The following is a 17,832-nucleotide window of genomic DNA, read 5'->3' as shown; positions in this document are numbered from 1 at the left end:
CCTCCCCGCTGCAATGTAAGAAACAGAGAACTGGATAAAAGCTCTGAAACAGCCATTTCCAGACACTGAACACTGCAGAGCTGTGATCTCTGAGAAAGGACAAACAAGGCGAGCCCTAACATTGCCTGTGGCTTCGCCTGAAGTCATTCCAGGGCTGCACCACAAGGAGGCAGAGTCTGGTCAGTATCTAGGACTCTCACTGGCCCCAGGGGGCAGAATGTGCAGTTGGGGAGGCCCTGCGAGGAGGGACCCACGGCTAATAGAACTCAGATCTGTGTCCTAGAATCTTTGCTAGGCACTTATCTGTAGATACATAACACGAAACCACGGAGCCAGGAAAAGACGATTCCCGAGAAAATAAGTTACCCTCTAACTACCATGTAGGGGCCCTGTAGAATATAAGCAGTATTCTAGCAGACACCACAAAGGTCACAGTGAGAAGTGCGGCTACATCAGCACTAGAATAAAGGCTACTGTACACCCTCCCTAAGCCAGCTACACTCGCACTTCAAAAGCATCAAGGCAGGAGCAGAGGTGTAGCATTGTAACACTGGAGCAAGCCAGGACTCCAGCTACAGCCCTCTGGGCGGTGCTGGGTTCCTGCAGCCTGTGAAGACGGTATTGCTTACACTGGCTGCCCAAAGGGCGGATGGGCTCCACTGGCTGCCTCGTTCCAGCAGGACAGACAGTATGGGCAGGACCCACAACGGCACCAGAGGTGAGCTAAGCCACTTTGCACAGGAAGAAGGTGCCCACTCTGTCTAGACCTGGCTCCTATATTGAATCTGAAACTTGCGTTAAGAGAATCAAGAAGGTCTGCATGTACAGCCACGCTCAGAGGAACCCGGGCTCCAGCAAGTGCATCACTGCGGCCAATACGGAAGCTTCCTTGGGGACGCGCACTCTCAGCATGGGGCTTCCATACTAACAGTCTGTCCAGTCTGTCCAAGAAACACCGCCAGGATGACAGCACTCCACCATGGGCTTCACTAATGCCAATTTGCAGCAGTAGTTAGCTGTCTGTTTCATCACGTTAGTGGTGGATGTGCAATGCTGGCAGCTGTGAGGCAGCGAATAAGTCACTGGAGAGGGAGAACCCAGAACCCAGCAGGTGTGTGTTTCCAGGAAGCTGAGCTCATCAGGAGGTGTATTAGGAACTGTTGCCTCTAAGGACCGTGCAAGAAAACACATACCGTGAAAATGAAAGGCTATCCCTGGTTTAACGAAGCGTAATCCTATGTAGGAAGCTTAATCCTATCTTTTGGGGACAGAGGTTTTCTTTGTGTGCTAAACTATGTAAGTTAGAGAAGACCAGCTTGTTTTGTTTTTAATTTCCCTCCCAGATCATTAAAAAGACTTTTCTTAGTTATGTATTTTTATTCAATTGAAAGGCAGAGAGAGAGAGAGAGAGAGAGAGAGACAGACAGACAGAGACAGGCAGACAGATTTTCCACCTGCTGGTCCACTCCCCAGACACTTGCATTAGCCAGGGTTGGGGCAGGTCAGAGCCATGAGCTTGGAACTCAACCTACAACTCCCCCATGGATGGCATGGACCCAGGTATTTGAGCTGTCACCCGCTGCCTCCCAGAATGCAGATTAGCAGAAAGCTGGGAGGGGAAGCAGAGCTGGGACTTGAACCTAGGCACTTCAAAATGGTGTGTAGGCATCCCAAGAAGAGACGCAAGGACTGTGCTAAGTGGCAGCCACCCAACACACCTTGAAAACAGGGCTGACCGGGGCATTCTCATTCTCTCAGGGGGCCATCCATCAATGACATTTAGCACAGCCAATCTATGCTAGCAACACTCTGCAATTCCTTCAAAGAAGGCAGCCCTTTGAGAAGTCTCTTGAACCTAACCAACAGTCCCTTCGTGGGTGATATTTGTGATTTTCAGTAATCCGAGTTTCCGGGGGTCTTTGAACAAGACTCCAGGATGTGAAGGTTAATTGCTGTGCTGCACAGATCTCATGTATTAGCGTCTGTAGGAAGTTCACTTTTCTTTTTCTTTTATGATATGTTGTGCATTTCACAACTTTAAGGTTAAATGAATTATACATTTATTTATTTTATTCTTAAAGATTTATTTATGTATTTGAAATGTGGGGTTACAGAGAGGCAGAGGCAGAGGCCGAGGCAGAGAGAGAGAGAGAGAGAGAGGTCTTCTATCTGCTGGTTCGCTCCCTAAATGGTCGCGCTGTGCTGATCTGAAGCCAGGAGCCAGGAGCTTCTTCTGGATCTCCCACATGGGTCCAGGGGCCCAGGGACTTCAACCATCTTCCACTGCTTTCCCAGGCCATAGCACAGAGCTGCATCGGAAGTGGAGCACCCGGGTCTTGAACCAGCGCCCACATGGGATGCCAGCACTGCAGGCAGTGGCTTTACCCACTATGCCACAGTGATGGCCCTTATTATTTTTATTTACTTATTTTGTTTTATTTTTTCATAGGCAGAGTTAGTGAGAGAGAGAGAGAGAGAGAGAGACAGAGAGAAAGGTCTTCCTTTTTCCTTTGGTTCACCCCCACCCCAGGTGGCTGCGCAGCTGGCGCGCTGTGCTGATCTGAAGCCAGGAGCCAGGGCACAGGGCCCAAGGACCTGGGCCATCCTCCACTGCACTCCCGGGCCACAGCAGAGAGCTGGACTGGAAGAAGAGCAACTGGGACAGAATCCGGCGCCCCAACCAGGACTAGAACCCGGGGTGCCAGCACCGCAGGCAGAGGATTAGCCTAGTGAGCCGTGGCGCTGGCCCCTAATATATATTTATTTATATACATTTTTTAAATGATTAGGGGCCAGCATTGTAGCACAGCAGGTTAAGCTGCTGCCAACACTGCATATCAGAGTGCCAGTTCCCCATTTCTGATCTAGCTCCAATAATGTGCCTGGGAAAGCAGCGGAAGATGGCCCAAATGACTCGGGCCCCTACCACTCACATGGGAGACCAGGCAGAGTTACAGGCTCCTGGCTTTGGCCTGGCCCAGTCTTGGCCATTGCAGTCATTTGGGGAGTGAACCATCAAAGAGATCATCTCTCCCCTTCTCTTTATCACTCTGCTTTTCAAATCAATCTTTAAACAAATAAAGGGTTAACTAAATAAAAATAAGGTTGTGCCATTAGTTCAGAGATGTAAAGGCAAGTATCATCATGATGAGAGAAAACAGAGTATTTATGAATTAAAAGGAACTTCCAGGGGAAAGCGTTGTGGTATAATGAATTCAGTCACCACTTCCAATGCCAGCATCCCCTATCGGTGCTGGTTCTAGCCTTGGCTGCTCCACTTCCGATCCAGCTCCCTGTTTATGTGCCTGGGAAGGCAGCAGAGGATGGCCCAAGTGCTTCGCCCCTGCAACTGCACGGGAGACCCAGATGAAGCCTGTGGCTCCTGGCTTTGGCCTGGCCCAGCTCCGGCCATTGCAGCTATCTGGGGAATGAACCAGTGGATGGAAGCTCTCTCTAACTTTCCTTTTCTCTCTCTGTAACTCTGCCTTTCAAATACATAGAATAAATTTTGTTTTCTTTTTTTTATTTTTCCTTCCAGAGAGGAAAAATAACTGAAGTGAAAAACACTCTGGCTGCCATTTACAGCAGGTTAGGTGCTTTATAAACAGAGCGCTAACTTGAAAACAGCAAATAGAACAAAGTAAAACAGAGGAAAAGAGAAAGATCGAGAAAAACTGAATCAGGCATCAATGTACTGTAAGACATTATGAAGTAGTCTAACACACGTGTGACTGGAATCCCGCACAATAGGGATAGAGAAAGAGATGAAATAGTTAAGGAAATAATAAAACGAGCAAATCAGTGTACACCATAATCAAGTTGTTAAACACAATCATTAAGAGAAAGTATTAAAAAGACACATACACCAAAAAAATGCACATATATTAAGTACACAGAAAAAAAGATAAAATTGATAGCAGATTTCTCATTGAACATTTCATTAGCAAAAGGGGAGGGGGAGGGCTGCTGTGGCCCAGCGGATTAAGCTGTTACTTGGGCTGACAGCAGGCCATATTAAGAGTGTCTGGTTCGCATCCTGGCTACTCTGCTTCCAGTCCAGGTTCCTGATAGTGCGCATCCTGGGAGGAAGCAGATGGCTCAAGCACTTCAGGCCTGCGACCCATGGGAATATCCAGCTGGAGCTCCAGGCTCCTGGCTTCAGCCTGGCCTAGTCCTGGCCGCCCCAGGTGTCTGGGGCAATGAACCACCAAAAAAATGCTCAAAAAAAAAAAAAAAATGAACCACCAGCTGGAAGATCTTTCTCTCTAAAAAAAAAAAAAAAAAAAAAAAAAGTAGGAGAGGACTTCAATAAGTTCATGGAAATTAGAATTTAAAGTGCAGGGGCCAGGGTGGTGCTACAGCAGGGTAAGCAGCCACTTGCAATAATGGCATCCCATAGTGGAGAGCCGGTTCGAGTCCCGGCTGCACAGCTTCGGATCCAGCTCTCTGCTAATTGCATCCTAGTTATTCTCCCAAATGAAATGAACTCGAGTCCATACAACTACCTGTATGCAAAGATGATAGCAGTGTTGTTCATCATCTCCCTAAACTAAAACAACTCAAGTGGCCTGTGAGTATAAACTGCTGTGTGTGCACACAACGGAATACTACTCTGCCACTGACCCTATGCAGCAACACAAAGCAGTATCCAATGTGCCGTCTTTGAAGAAGCCACAGTGAAAGGCCACTACTGCTCTGGGATTCTGCAGGCACCCATTTCTGTGACATTCTAGAAAAGGAAAAACTAATAGCAGAAAACAATCTTTTCTTTATAAAGCATTACAGGTAGAGAAAGATACAGCTACAAAGGAGCTTCCTCATGGGAATATGGGGAAGTGAGGAAATGCTTCTGCATTTTGACTGTGGGGGTGATTACACGATGCTATGCATTTTTCAAAATACAGAAGTCTACACAAAAAGGAATGAATTTTTCTGTAAATAAATTATACATCAATTAAAAAATAGGGGTGGGCTTTTGTCATAGCAGTGAATCCTCAGGCCGGGTCTGCATTCCACATGGGAGTGCTTAGGTTTCCGTGCACGTTCTGATGCAGATTCCAGCTTGCTGCTAATCAGTGCACACTCTAGGAGGCCTCTTGACCATGGCTTGAGTGACTGGGTCCCTGTCCTCAGTGTGGGGGACTCAGGTTGAGTTCCCAGCTCCAAGCTTTGGCCTGGCCCCACCTTGGCTACTGTGGGCATCTGGGGTGCGAACAAAGGGATGGGAGAGCTCTGTCTCTCCTTGTGTCTCTACCTTTCAAATAAATAAGAGTTTGGTGGGTGTCCCAATATTGATACTATTTTCCACACTTTTCTGCATCTCCAATGTATTTTCTAATAAAAAGTTAAAATTTTTAAATTAATCTGAATTTTTAAAAAAGATTTACTTATCTATTTCAAACGCAGAGTTAGAGAGGGAGGGAGGCAGAGAGGGGGACAGAGAGAGATCTTCCACCCACCAATTCACTCCCCAAATGGTTGCAATGACCAGGGCTGGACCAGGCTGAAGCCAAGAGCTTCATCTGGGTCTCCCACATGGTGGCAGAGGCCCAAGCACTTGTGTCATCTTCTGTTGCTTTCCCAGGCACATTAGCAGGGAGCTAGATCTTAAGTGGAGCAGACGAGATTTGAACAGGTGCCCATATGGGGTCCTGACATCACAGGTGGTAGCTTACCTTGCTATACCACAATGCTGGCCCAGCATCAAATTTTTTTTTTAAACATCTTGTCCTCTGACGTGGCATATCTTATGTAGCATTTTTATTAAAAATGTCTAACCTAAATATATTAATATAGTTATAATTATTGAGGAATATTTTGCAAAGTGACTGCCCTTATTCTTCAGAAATTTCAGTATCATCAAAGATAGACCAATGTACTGCCTGAATGAACTCTACAAGGCCATGACAATTAAATGCAGTGTGTAGTTCTGGGTTCTTTATCAGAAAAAACAAGCTACAGTAGACCTTATCAGGACAAAGGGAGTACAGACTGTGTATCAGGTAACAGACTTGCACCAACATTAAATTTCTCAAGTGTGATGATTACATTACAGTTCTATAAGAGGAAGTCTTTGTTCCTAGAAAAATCACTTAAGTGCTCTGAGTTCTAGACTCATTCTCAAATGGCTCAACCAAAAAAGAAAAAGTAATTTTTACATACACATATTTCTGAAGTGCAAACGCAGCAAAGCGTTACCAACCAGTTAGTGTGGGTGTAGTACACACAGGCATTCATGATGCTGTTTTTGTGTTTGAAAATTTTCCAAAGAGTAATTTAGGAAAGACGTTTACAAAGCATTCTTAGGGGTGGGCGTTTGGGGCAGCAGTCAGGTCATCACGGCTTGGGACACTCAGAGTACCTGGTTCACATCAAGGCCACACAACCACCAATCCAGCTTCCTGCCAACGTGCCTACTGGTCAGACAGCAGATGATGGCTCGAGCACTGTGCCGCTGTCACCCATGTGGGAGACCAGGACTGAGCTCTAGGCTCCCAGCTTTGGCCTGGCCCAGCCCTGGCTGCTGTGGGCATTCTGGAGTAAACCAGCAGATGGAAGAACTCTGCTGACCTGTTTTCCCAATGAAAATACATAAATAATTTTTTTTAATGTTAAATGATGAAGCTGCTAGAATGTTTCATTAAAAAAAAAAAATCTGCTTCTAAAACCTAAAAATGCAAGCCAGGCCCAGTTTTTGCAGACAGCAACACACACAGTTCTAGTTGCCAGTTCCTCCAGGAGCTTCCCAGGGAAGGCCGAGGACTACTGCTTTCTGCCACTCTCCAAGGCCACGTGCCCAGCCATCAGTGTGCTACGGCCTCCCAGATTTCAAACACAGAAGTGTGCGGCCCGGGCTGCTTTCCTCATATATGCTGTGTGTACTTATGTATTTGAAAAGCAGAGTGACAGAGAGAGATGGACAGCAAGAGCAAGGTGGGGGATGGGGAGAGAGCTCTTCCATCTGCTGGTTCACTCCCCAAATGCCCACAACAGCCAAGTCTGGGAGGAGGGAAGGAACTCCACTCTGACCTCCTACACAGGGGCAGGGGTCAAAGTACTTGGGCCATCACACGCTGCCTTCCCATGTGAGCACACAGGAAGCTGGACCAGAAGCTGAGCGGTCAGATCTGAACAGGCACCCTGATGTGCGATGCAGACATCACACGCGGCACCTAACCAGCTGGGGCGTGCGAGCCCCCCTCACATTCCTGGCAGCCAACAGCTCTTCTCTGCCCTCCTTAGCCAGGAGAGGTCTCGTCCCTGCCAGATGTGGCAGAGTCTCCTGCAGGCCGGACTCTTCAGGAACAGCACAGCTGCCCTGCTACAGGGCTCCTGGTGATGCGGCTCTCCAGGTACAGCTCTCGCCTCTGTCTGCGTCACTCAGGGAGGCCGCTGTCTTCTGGGTCGCTGCTTCTCTTCTCTGCCGGGTTCCTGTCTCATGACCACCAAGAACCAGTTCGAGTCCCGCCTGTTCCACTTCTGATCCAGCTCCCTGGGAATGTGCCTCGGGGTCCCAGTGCTTGGTCCCCTGCCACCCACATGATAGGCCCGGATGGAGTTCCTGGTTCCTGGCTTCAGACTCTCCCAGATCTGGCTGTTGCGGCCATTTGAGGAATGAACCAGTGGATGGAAGACCTCCCTCTCTGTTGGTCTCTGTCATTCTGTTCTTCAAATAAGTAAATCTTTTTAAAAAGTCGTGGCAAACTCCAGATAAAATTCATCCTTTTGGGCAATTTTAACTGTACAGTTCAGTAGCATTATGTAGACCGGCACTATTATGCAACCACGAGCACCAGCCATCTCCAGAATTCCTCACCTTACAAAACTGAATCTCTGCCCTGTACGCACAAACCCAACCTCTGGCAGCTGCCATTCAACTCGCCCACAGAATCATACAGCACATGGGCCTTTCTGCTTGGCTCACCTCACTTCATATGACATCCTCATGTGTAAGAGGACACCTCCAAACTAACTAATGTGAAAGCTAAATAATTTCCCATCCTACATGCACACCACCCTGAGGGTACCCCATCACCTGTTGATGGGCACAGGGTGGGAGGGGGCACCGTATCCATGGAAATGCCACATCAATCTGGATCAGGACAGCCGGAACCTGGACCTCACTGGGGCAAATACTCCTATAAGGGGCAGAAGATTTGCTCCAAGGGTGAGCCAGGTCGCAGTCATAAGTGGAGGCCGGGCAGAGCTGAGGGGAGACACAAGCAGGTTCCAGGGCCCAACACACACACGGGTTCCCAAGCAGGAGGGCACGAGCCCAGCACTTCTTGCCCAAGTCCTGCACCCACGGGCGTGCACGTGGCACGATGGGTGAGAGCCCTTTCACAGGAAGGAATTGGGACTAACATATTTAGGACTGATGGAGAACATTGACTAGTGCAGAGGAGCCTCCCAGGGAGACCTGAAATCCCTTCAAAGTCTGAGAGCCGGGGCCGACGCCATGGCTCACTTGGTTCATCCTCTGCCTGGGGCGCCAGCGAACCATATGGGCGCCGGGTTCTAGTCCCAGTTGCTCTTCTTCTAGTCTAGCTCTCTGCTGTGGCCCGGGAGTACAGTGGAGGATGGCCCAAGTGCTTGGGCCCTGCACCCGCATGGGAGACCAGGAGGAAGCACCTGGCTCCTGGTTTCAGATCGGCACAGCGCGCTGGCCGTGGCGGCCATTTGTGGGGTGAACAAAAGGAAGGAAGACCTTTCTGTCTGTCTGTGTCTCTCACTGTCTCTAACTCTGTCAAGTAAATAAAACAAATTGAAAAGTCTGAGAGCCAGGCCTCCTTGCAAGGAGTCAGCGGCTTCGGGGGTGTGTGACGCTCTGGTCGGGTGAATCCACAGAACACAAACACCACCCATCCCCCTCCTTCGCGGCGCCCCTCCCCATCCCACACCCTGGCTCCGGTTTGTAAACTCCCTCCTCCAGCGCCTCCCCTCAGTCTTCCTCGGGAGCCCTCCCTGCACCTCAAGTCTCCCAGGTGGCGGCCCATGCCCGCCCCGGGGACCAGGACACCCGCGTGAGGAGAGGGCGGCGTGGGGGGGGGGGGGCGGGGGGGGTCCCAGAAGCCGAGCCCTGAGGGCTGCGGGCGGCGGGGGAAGGGCGGGAGCCAGGTCCACGGTTCCCCGCGAGGGCCCTAACCTAGGGCGGACGTGGGCTGGGGTGTGCGGGGCACCGACACACCTGCCAACGTGCCCGAGTCAGGCACGCACACCTAGTGCGAGACAGCTCGCAGCAACCGCCCTCCGGGGTCGTCGGGAACAGCGCACGCGCCCCCTTCTGAAGCGACCCCCACCCGCACTCCAGCCTCCCGCCTGCACCGACCCGGGCCCGACCGTCCGTGCGCGGGCCGCTCGCTCACCTGGAGCACCAGGACCTGGAGCATCTTCGCCGCGCCTCTGGCCCGCTCGCCCTGGACGACGCGCCCGGCGGCGAGCATGGCGGGCGTGGCGAGCCGCGCGGCCACCGCCGCCGCCCCGGGGGCGGCCCCTGCCATCGCGCCGGACGCCTCAGGCCTCTGCGGGGGCCGCGCCCACCAGCTCGACGGGGACTCCAGCTTCCTGCCCTGGACGCGCCCCCGCCTGCAGGCCGGCCGCCACGCCCCCCAGTGCCGCGCCTCGTCTTCCCACCCGACGCCGCCGCCGCGGGCGCGCTCTGGGCTCCTCGTCGGCTCCACCCCGCGCCCCCGGCCTCTCGTAATGGCGCCCGCCCCCGCGCCGGCCTCCAGGCGTCCAGAAGCCACGTGGGCGCCCAACGGCCCCGGACAACGGCCGGCCTTGCGCAGCGCCGCCGTGCGGCGGGGAGGGGCGTGGGGGCCCGCGGTCCTGGCGCGCGGCTCGCTTCCTGGGCCGCGGGGCGCCCGGGGGCTTGGGGACCTGGGCTGGCCTCCCCGCCGGGAGCGCGCGGGGCCTGCTGGGCTGTCCACCCCCAGCGTCCAGCGGGCCGCGCTCCCCAGGTCTCTGTGCGGGCCTTGCCGTCTTAGCGGAAGTGTGCACGACCCCGTCCTCTGAGTGGGCCGGGGTCTGCAGCTCCTGTGACTGAAGCAGCCACCAGAGTTCTCACTTGGAAGGCTCTGTCCCCGCACCCAGAAGAAGCTCCTGGCTTCTGATTGGCCCAGCTCTGGCCATCTGGGGAGTGAACCAGCTGATGGAAGACCTTTCTCTCTGTCTTTCCCTCTCTCTCTAACTAGCACTCAAATAAATAAATAATATTTTTTTAAAAAATGAAAGAAACCTCGACACCCCCCCCCCCAAATGCTGGGCCAGGAAGCTTTTACAGCTGAATTCCTTAATATTTCAATGGGGGGTGGGGGTGGGCGCAAGGTTTCTTAAGCTCTATGTGGAAATGTGTTAATTGATTGGGGCAACCAACAAAATAGTAGAAGACCAGATTAGAGAGAGCATGGGAATTGTTAGGTTCTGTGCTTGGGGGAGCAAGATGTTCAGGTAAGCCTCTAGTTTTAAAAAATAAGCTCGACTCTCTCGGTAACTGACTTTCAAGTAAACCTTTAAAAAAAATAAAAATTCAAGGAAAAAAAAAAAGCTTGATTCTACAGGCCCCACAGGTGTGTGCTTGACGTCCCCCAGGAGGACCTTGGGAAAGGACAGGTGTGTGCCTGCGAGTCAGGCAGGAAGCTGCTGATGGGGAGCATGGTGTTCACCTGGTGCTGGGGGGGGGGGCGAGGAAGCAGGCTACATACCTGGCAGGCCAGCACACCAGTCGACAGGTGAGACGTGGAAGGTCCCGAGCCTGAAAGGAGGTGGAGAACACGGGCAGGCGATGTGCCAGCGCGGTGGCTGGAGCCCCTGCGTGCGGTGTCCCTCTGCACTTGCATTCAGTTTCCTGCGATGTGCAGGAGAAGCAGCAGGGGAAGGCCCAGGTGCTGGGTTCCTGCCACCCACGTGGGAGATGCAGCTGTATTTCCTGCTTTCAGCCCGACTCGGCCCTGCTACTGAGGGCAGTTGGGGAATGAACCAGTGGATGAAAGATCTCTCTCTCTCTCTCCCTCCCTGCCTCCCTCCCTTCCTCCTTCCTGCTCTCTCTCTCTCTCTCATTTTGCATTTCAAATATATAAAATTTTTTTAATGAAGAATGCAAGGGACAACCTTTGTCTTTTTTTCTTTGATTAACTCATGCTGCAAAAGGTGATCCTGAAACATTGTCACAAACCTGCTTCCAGAAAGTGGAACTATTTGTACATCACAGTGGCCTTACCAAGCCCAGGGTCTTTGGCTCACTTGCAGATAGAAATTGACAAGGGGCCAATATGCAGCCCAGAAGGGTTTATGGGGCGCTCATGCTCCAACACAGGGACAGCACAGCAGGGTGAGCTTCCATCAACTTGCTGTCCTGTGGGAGCCGAACAGGTGCTTTCATGGGGGTGGGAAGGCATGCCCGTTCCCCCAGTACACACGGCACTTCAATCTGGCTCAAACCCCCCGGGCACAGGACAGCATTTGGCACCCAGCTAGGTGATCTGCACAGGCACCGCTGATTTGGCTTTCACTCTTTTTGCACACGACACACCACAGCAATGGTGCTTGATACCATCACCCCGGAAAGTTCACATGAGGCCATTTTGGGCATGCTTGAACGTTCAGGAGTCCCTACCAGGGCAGCAGGGGTCACTGCCGGTGAGGATCTGACACTCCTCGCTCCTGATTGGTTTGGAGCTAGAAATGGACACGTGTCCAGTTGTGAGGAGCTTGATATTTTTCTAAATGAGTCCTGTTTCTCTCCTGTTGCACTGGGATGGATACTCAAAATGAGGCTGCAGCCACCCAGTCTCTTAAGACTGCAGAGTTTCAGAATCTGTACCTGTAACCTGCTCCCCCCTCCCCCAACTCTGATGCTAATGGGCAGATTTTTTGTTTGTTTTTTAAAAGACCTTGCACCATTGTTTTGGACATTTGGTGCAGCAGTTAAGACACAGCTTGGTATGCTGGTAGCCCCTATCAGAGTGCCTGGATTTGAGGCCTGGCTCCACTTTGAATTCCAGCTTCCTGCTGGCCTAGACCCTGGGAGGGAGTAAGTGACAGCCCAAATATTTGGATCCCTGTCACCCACACAGGAGACCCAAATTGAGTTTGGGGCTCCTGGCTTCAGCCTGGCCCAGCCCTGGCTGTTGCAGACATTTGGGGAATGGATCAGTGGCCAGGAGATCTCTGTCTCTCTGCCTTTCAAATAAACAAATGTAAATAAAAATTCTAAAACTTTACAACATAAACAGGTAGAAAGAGAACAAGGTTGTGGAAAAAAGGAAGACGTAGTATGGTGCTGCCATATCGTCCCCATTGGGTGTCTGGGCCACTTTGGAGCAGAGCAGCTGGGGTTCAGGCTCTGTGGTCTGTAGGAACCCCCAGAAGAGCCCAGGGAAGAGTTGGCCACGTTAAGTGGAAAAAGAAAGCAATGACTGATTACGATGACTTTGCATTTTGGGTCTGGATTTGCCACTCCTTTCTTGATGCGAAGACACCTAAAGCTTAAGAAAAACATTGGGGGCAGGCCCTTGGTGCAGTGGTAAAGCCGCTGCAGCCAGGTCCTATATAAGAATACCTGAGTTCAGGCCGGCATCCTGGCTCACTAGGCTATTCCTCCGCCTTGCGGTGCCGGCACACTGGGTTCTAGTCCCTGTCGGGGCACCGGATTCTGTCCCGGTTGCCCCTCTGCCAGGCCAGCTCTCTGCTGTGGCCAGGGAGTGCAGTGGAGGATGGCCCAGGTGCTTGGGCCCTGCACCCCATGGGAGACCAGGACAATTACCTGGCTCCTGCCATCTGATCAGCGTGGTACGCCAGCCGCAGCAGTCACTGGAGGGTGAACCAACGGCAAAGGAAGATCTCTCTCTCTCTCTCTCTCTCTCTCTCTCTCTCTCCACTCTGCCTGTCAAAAAAAAAATTTTACTCTGAGATTCTTATAATAAATTTAACCCATTTTTTGTGGTTGTGGTTGGTGTGTTCTAATTTCAGTCACTCTCTTCTAAGGTTTTGGCTTACGTTTCATGGCTACTTTCAGTGCTCTCCCTTTTGCATGAGGAGTTACACTCTTGTTTCTGACTGATTTGTAACATCACACGCTGTCTTTAATTCTACCAGCTACTCTTGCACTGAAAAGCACTTGAACAGATATTTCTCTATTATCTCAGGTATTTACTCTGTCCTCTCATGTTTTTTCCTATTCTTTCTAGCACTACCCCTATATGTGAGAATATAGTCTGGAATAATTGAACAAAAACCACGTTATTTTTATCTTTAAAAGGTTGTTTTTAACAAAACAGGTTAAATTTTAATTTTTAACATTTGCAATGTCTTGTTTAAAAAAGATTTATTTATTTATTTGAGAGTCGGAGTTACACAGAGAAGAAGCAGAGGCAGGGAGAGAGAGGTCTTCCATCTGCTGGTTCGCTCCCCAGTTGGCCGCAACAGCCAGAGCTGTGCCAATCTGAAGCCAGGAGCCAAGAGCTTCTTACCAGTCTCCTGTCGCTGCCCCTCTTTGTGGAGGAACGACACAGGACCCTGCGCTGTTCTTTTGTCTGCTCGGCCCTCCCCGGGTTTGCTGCTGGTTCTTCCCAGGTTGGCTACCATCCCTTCCACCTCTGTGGAAGGGCAGTTCCCCCTGCCACCTTCCCCACTTCCGCGGGGGAGCGGCACACCGCCGGCCGGCTCTCTCGGGGGCTGCACAGGTGTTCCTTCAGATAGATGTTCCTGGTGCATGTTGTCTCTCTCCTCCTTCATAGTCCTTTTCCGCCAATCCCAACTCTGCTACCCACACGCCGAGTACGCTGCTCTCCTCCAATCAGGAGCAGGTCCTACAGTTTATTGGTTGAACTGGAGGCAGCTGCGTAGAAGCTGTTTCTCCCTTCTCAGCGCCATATTGTGGGAGAGCAGATGCATAGAATAAGTCTTAATTCCAGTAACAGTCTAGTCCGAGTTGCTCCCCACAGTCTCCCATGCGGTGCAGTTTCTCAAGGGCTTGGGCCATCTTCTGCTTTCCCAGGCCACAGCAGAGGTGCTGGTTCCAGTCCCGGCTGCTCCACTTCCAATCCAGCTCTCTGCATGTTTCCATGTGGGAAACCCAGAGGAAGCTCCTATCTCCTAGCTTCGGATTGGAATAGCTCACTCTGTTGCGGCCAGTTGGGGAGTAAACCAGCAGATGGAAGACCTCTCTCTCTTTCTCTCTCTCTCTCTCCTTATCTTTCTATATAACTCTTTCAAATAAATAAATAAATCTTTAAAAAAAAAAAAGAGAGAGGGGCTGGATTGGAACCAGTGCCCGTATGGGAGGCCGGCACTGCAGGCAGCGGGTTTACTCAATACGCCACAGTGCCAGCCCCTACAGTGTCTTTATCTAGAGCAATTATCCAGGCTGGCACCGCGGCTCACCAGGCTAATCCTCCACCTAGCGGTGCCGGCACACTGGGTTCTAGTCCCGGTCGGGGCACCGGATTCTGTCCCAGTTGCCCCTCTTCCAGGCCAGCTCTCTGCTGTGGCCCGGGAGTGCAGTGGAGGATGGCCCAAGTGCTTGGGCCCTGCACCCCACGGGAGACCAGGAGAAGCACCTGGCTCCTGCCATCGGATCAGCGTGGTGCGCCAGCCGCAGTGGCCATTGGAGAGTGAACCAACGGCAAAGGAAGACCTTTATCTCTCTCTCTCTCTTTCTCTCTCACTCTCACTGTCCACTCTGCCTGTCAAAGAAAAAAAAAGTAATTTTGCAGACTCTCTCTCTCTCTCTCTTTCTCTTTCTATCTCTGCCTCTCTGTAACTACGCCTTTCAAATAAATAAATAAATAAATAAATATTTAAAAAGGAAAACAAAAAAACCAATATGTGATAGTCACAGAAAGAATTCTCTGGATCATGGGCTCTGAAGATTCTCCTGCTCAAAATACTATAGATGAAAAAACAAACAAAAAAGAAATACTATAGGCTTCTAAAAATGAATCAGAATCAAATATTTTGAATGAGCAGTGCATGGTAGAAGTCCTGATAATAAGTGTCAAAGTCAATTAATTATAGGAAGTAAGTCTGGATAATTACTCTATTTTTTTTTTCTTTGACAGGCAGAGTGGACAGTGAGAGAGAGAGAGAGAGAGGTCTTCCATCCACTGATTCACTCCCCAGATGGCCGCAACAGGCAGAGCTGAGCCGATCTGAAGCAAGGAACCAGGAGCTTCTTCTGTGCCTTCCACACGGGTGCAGGGGCCCAAGGACTTGGGCCATCTTCTACTGCTTTCCCAGGCCATAGCAGAGAGCTAGATCATAAGAGGAGCAGCTGGGACTAGAACCGGTGCCCATATGGGGCACCGGTCCCTAAGGCCAGGGCGTTAACCCACTGGGCCACTGTGCTGGCCCCAATAATTCCTTTTTAAACACAGTAAGCTGGGGCTGGTGCTGTGGCTCTGGCGTAGTGAGTTAAAGCCTCCTCCTGCAGTGCTGGCATCCCATATGGGAGCCAGCTTGAGTCCCAGCTGCTCCACTTCCCATCCAGCTCTCTGCTATGGCCTGGGAAGGCAGTAGAAGATAGCCCAAGTCCTTGGGCCCCTGCACCTGCGTGGGAGACCAGGAAGAAGCTCTGGCTCCTGGCTTCGGATCGGCACACCTGTGGCTATGGGGGCCAGTTGAGGAGTGAACCAGCAGATCGAAGACCTCTGTCTCTCTTTCTCTCTCTGCCTCTCCTCTCTGTGTGTAATTCTGACTTTCAAATAAATAAACGAATCTTAAAAAAAAAAAAAAAACAGTAAGCTTATTTCAGTGCAAAAATTTCGAAAGTCACATGACTTTTTCATAAAATGCAGCTTCCACTACGTTTTTGAAGGTCTTTTGTGAATGTGTAGATATTGCCTCACATTAATTTTTTTAAAAAAAAAGACTTATTTTATTTATTTGAAAGACAGAGTTAGAGAGATAGAGAAAGAGAGAGAGAGAAATGTCTTCCATCTGCTGATTCACTCCCCAAATGACCAAAATGGCCGGAGCTGTGCTGATTAGAAGCCAGAAGCCGAGAGCTTCTTCTGGGTCCCCCACGCAGGTGCAGAGGCCCAAGGACTTGGGCCATCTTCTACTGCTTTCCCAGGCCATGGCAGGGAGCTGGATTGGAAGCAGAACAGCCAGACTTGGCCAGCATCCATATGGGATGCCAACACCAAGGCCTGGGCTTTAAACCCACTGAGCCACAAGCCAGCCCCTCACATTTTTAAAAGTGCAGGTTTTACATGTCACAATATGTCAAAATTAGGGTCCATGTTGTGGCTTAATGGGTAAAGCTGCTGCCTGCTGTGCCGGTATCCCATGTGGGCTCCAGTTCCAGTCCCGGCTGCTCCACTTCCCATCCAGCTCTCTGCTAATGGCCTGGGAAAGCAGTGGAAGATGACCCAAGTGCTTGGGCCCCTGCACCCAAATGGGAGACCCAGAGGAGGCCCAGCTGCCATTGCAGCCATTTGGGGAGTGAACCAACGGACTGAAATTCTTGCTCTCTCTCTCTCTCGCTCGCTCTCTCTCTCTCTCTGCCTCTCTGTGACTCTGCCTTCCAAGTGAATTCAAGATTAAGCACTTTTGTTTTGTTTTGGCTGGAGGCACTCTATCACCAACAATGACAGAATACGGTTTGCTGGGCATCAGAGCAGAAAAGACACACAATTATTTCGAGCCCAGGGAGAACCCTGTGCCAAACAGGATTCACATCCGGCAACTGCTTTAGGCAAAGAAGCACCCAGAGCTGAGTGCCAGCTGCCCGTTGTCCACCTGTCCTCGGGGCTGGGAGCTTTCTCAGCCTGTCCTGGGTTTTCTGACCTTGCCACTCTAGGGGAGGCCTGGCCAGGGATGACCCAATGTCCCCTACACTGTGCTCTCTTTGGAGTTTGGACTAGGGTTGGGGAGTTTGGAAAGAAAACCAAAGAAATCAGGTCCCTTCTTGTCACCTGGCATCCAGGTGCATGACAGCTGTGGCTGACCACGGGTTATCACCAGAGGACTGTCCACATCTGTCAGGGAGGGGCAGTAGCTCCCCCTGCTGGAGCGGAGTCAGCCATTGACTACTTAGGGTCTCTCTCAGGAGTATTTGTCTCTTCTCCATCCGTCTGCTTATGCAGTTATCTGTTTGTATCAGGATGCACTCACATGTGGGGTTTTATTCATGGTTATAACCCGATATTAAGTTACTCCTCTTGCTGCTCACCGGGTTCCAGATAAGCGCACAAGCAGCTGTCTTGGGCTCGCTTCTGCTAGCGTTTCCATGGACACCCTCGTCTTGTTGGAGCCAACACACTGTGCTCCTGCATCGGAGGCTGGGGGAGCTCTCTGGAAGGTCTAGGCAGAGCAGCACCGCCCCTTGGTGACCCGGCGTGTGGGCCTGTAGGGCTGCAGCCTCAGGGGCTGGAAGGGCTCGGGACAACTCAGTCTGGGGAGATGCCTCTCTCCCGATACCACCTGCTGGTGCTGATGGAGGCACAGGGCCCTTTAAACCGCCCAGGGGGTTCAAGGCTCAAGTTCAGAAAAAAAACTCCATTGCTGTGCTTACGCTGGTTTGCAGGTCATACTTGCTGCTTGTTATGTGAGTTTCCCAAGGCAATGAAAAGGTCGATCATCTTATCTCCTGCAACTTGGCTGCCATCAGACACCTAGAACAAGCCCCTATTCTACACCAAAAACTTCATATGGCAGAAAGCAACACAAAATCACTTTTCCCGGAGCTAACAATGAGCCAATGCAAACACCTAGTGCACTCTTGCAAGAATTGTGCCCCCTCGCCCCGTCAGCCCCACTGCTACAAACAGGAGTGAACCCGCGAGGCCTTGCTCCTAAGAAGCTCTGGCAAGTGGACTTCACCCACATGAA

The 17,832-nt window shown here is 51.2% G+C and overlaps 1 protein-coding gene across 1 annotated transcript in view; it reads right to left on the bottom strand.

The window, feature by feature from the left end:
* Positions 1–9,967, bottom strand: part of LOC127486809 (tubulin alpha-3 chain) — a 32,192-nt gene extending 22,225 nt beyond the window's left edge. The window contains exon 1 of the mRNA XM_070062524.1: positions 9,366–9,967. Within this exon, the coding sequence (XP_069918625.1) occupies positions 9,366–9,500 (135 nt within the window). The 5' untranslated portion in view covers positions 9,501–9,967. The remainder of the gene's footprint in view (positions 1–9,365) is intronic.
* Between the last annotated feature and the right edge of the window lie 7,865 nt (positions 9,968–17,832).

The sequence above is a fragment of the Oryctolagus cuniculus genome, chromosome 18, assembly GCF_964237555.1.
Source record: "Oryctolagus cuniculus chromosome 18, mOryCun1.1, whole genome shotgun sequence".
NCBI classification, from domain to species: domain Eukaryota; kingdom Metazoa; phylum Chordata; class Mammalia; order Lagomorpha; family Leporidae; genus Oryctolagus; species Oryctolagus cuniculus.
The sequence above is the reverse complement of the archived record's forward strand: the minus strand, read 5'-3'. Positions and strand labels throughout refer to the sequence as shown.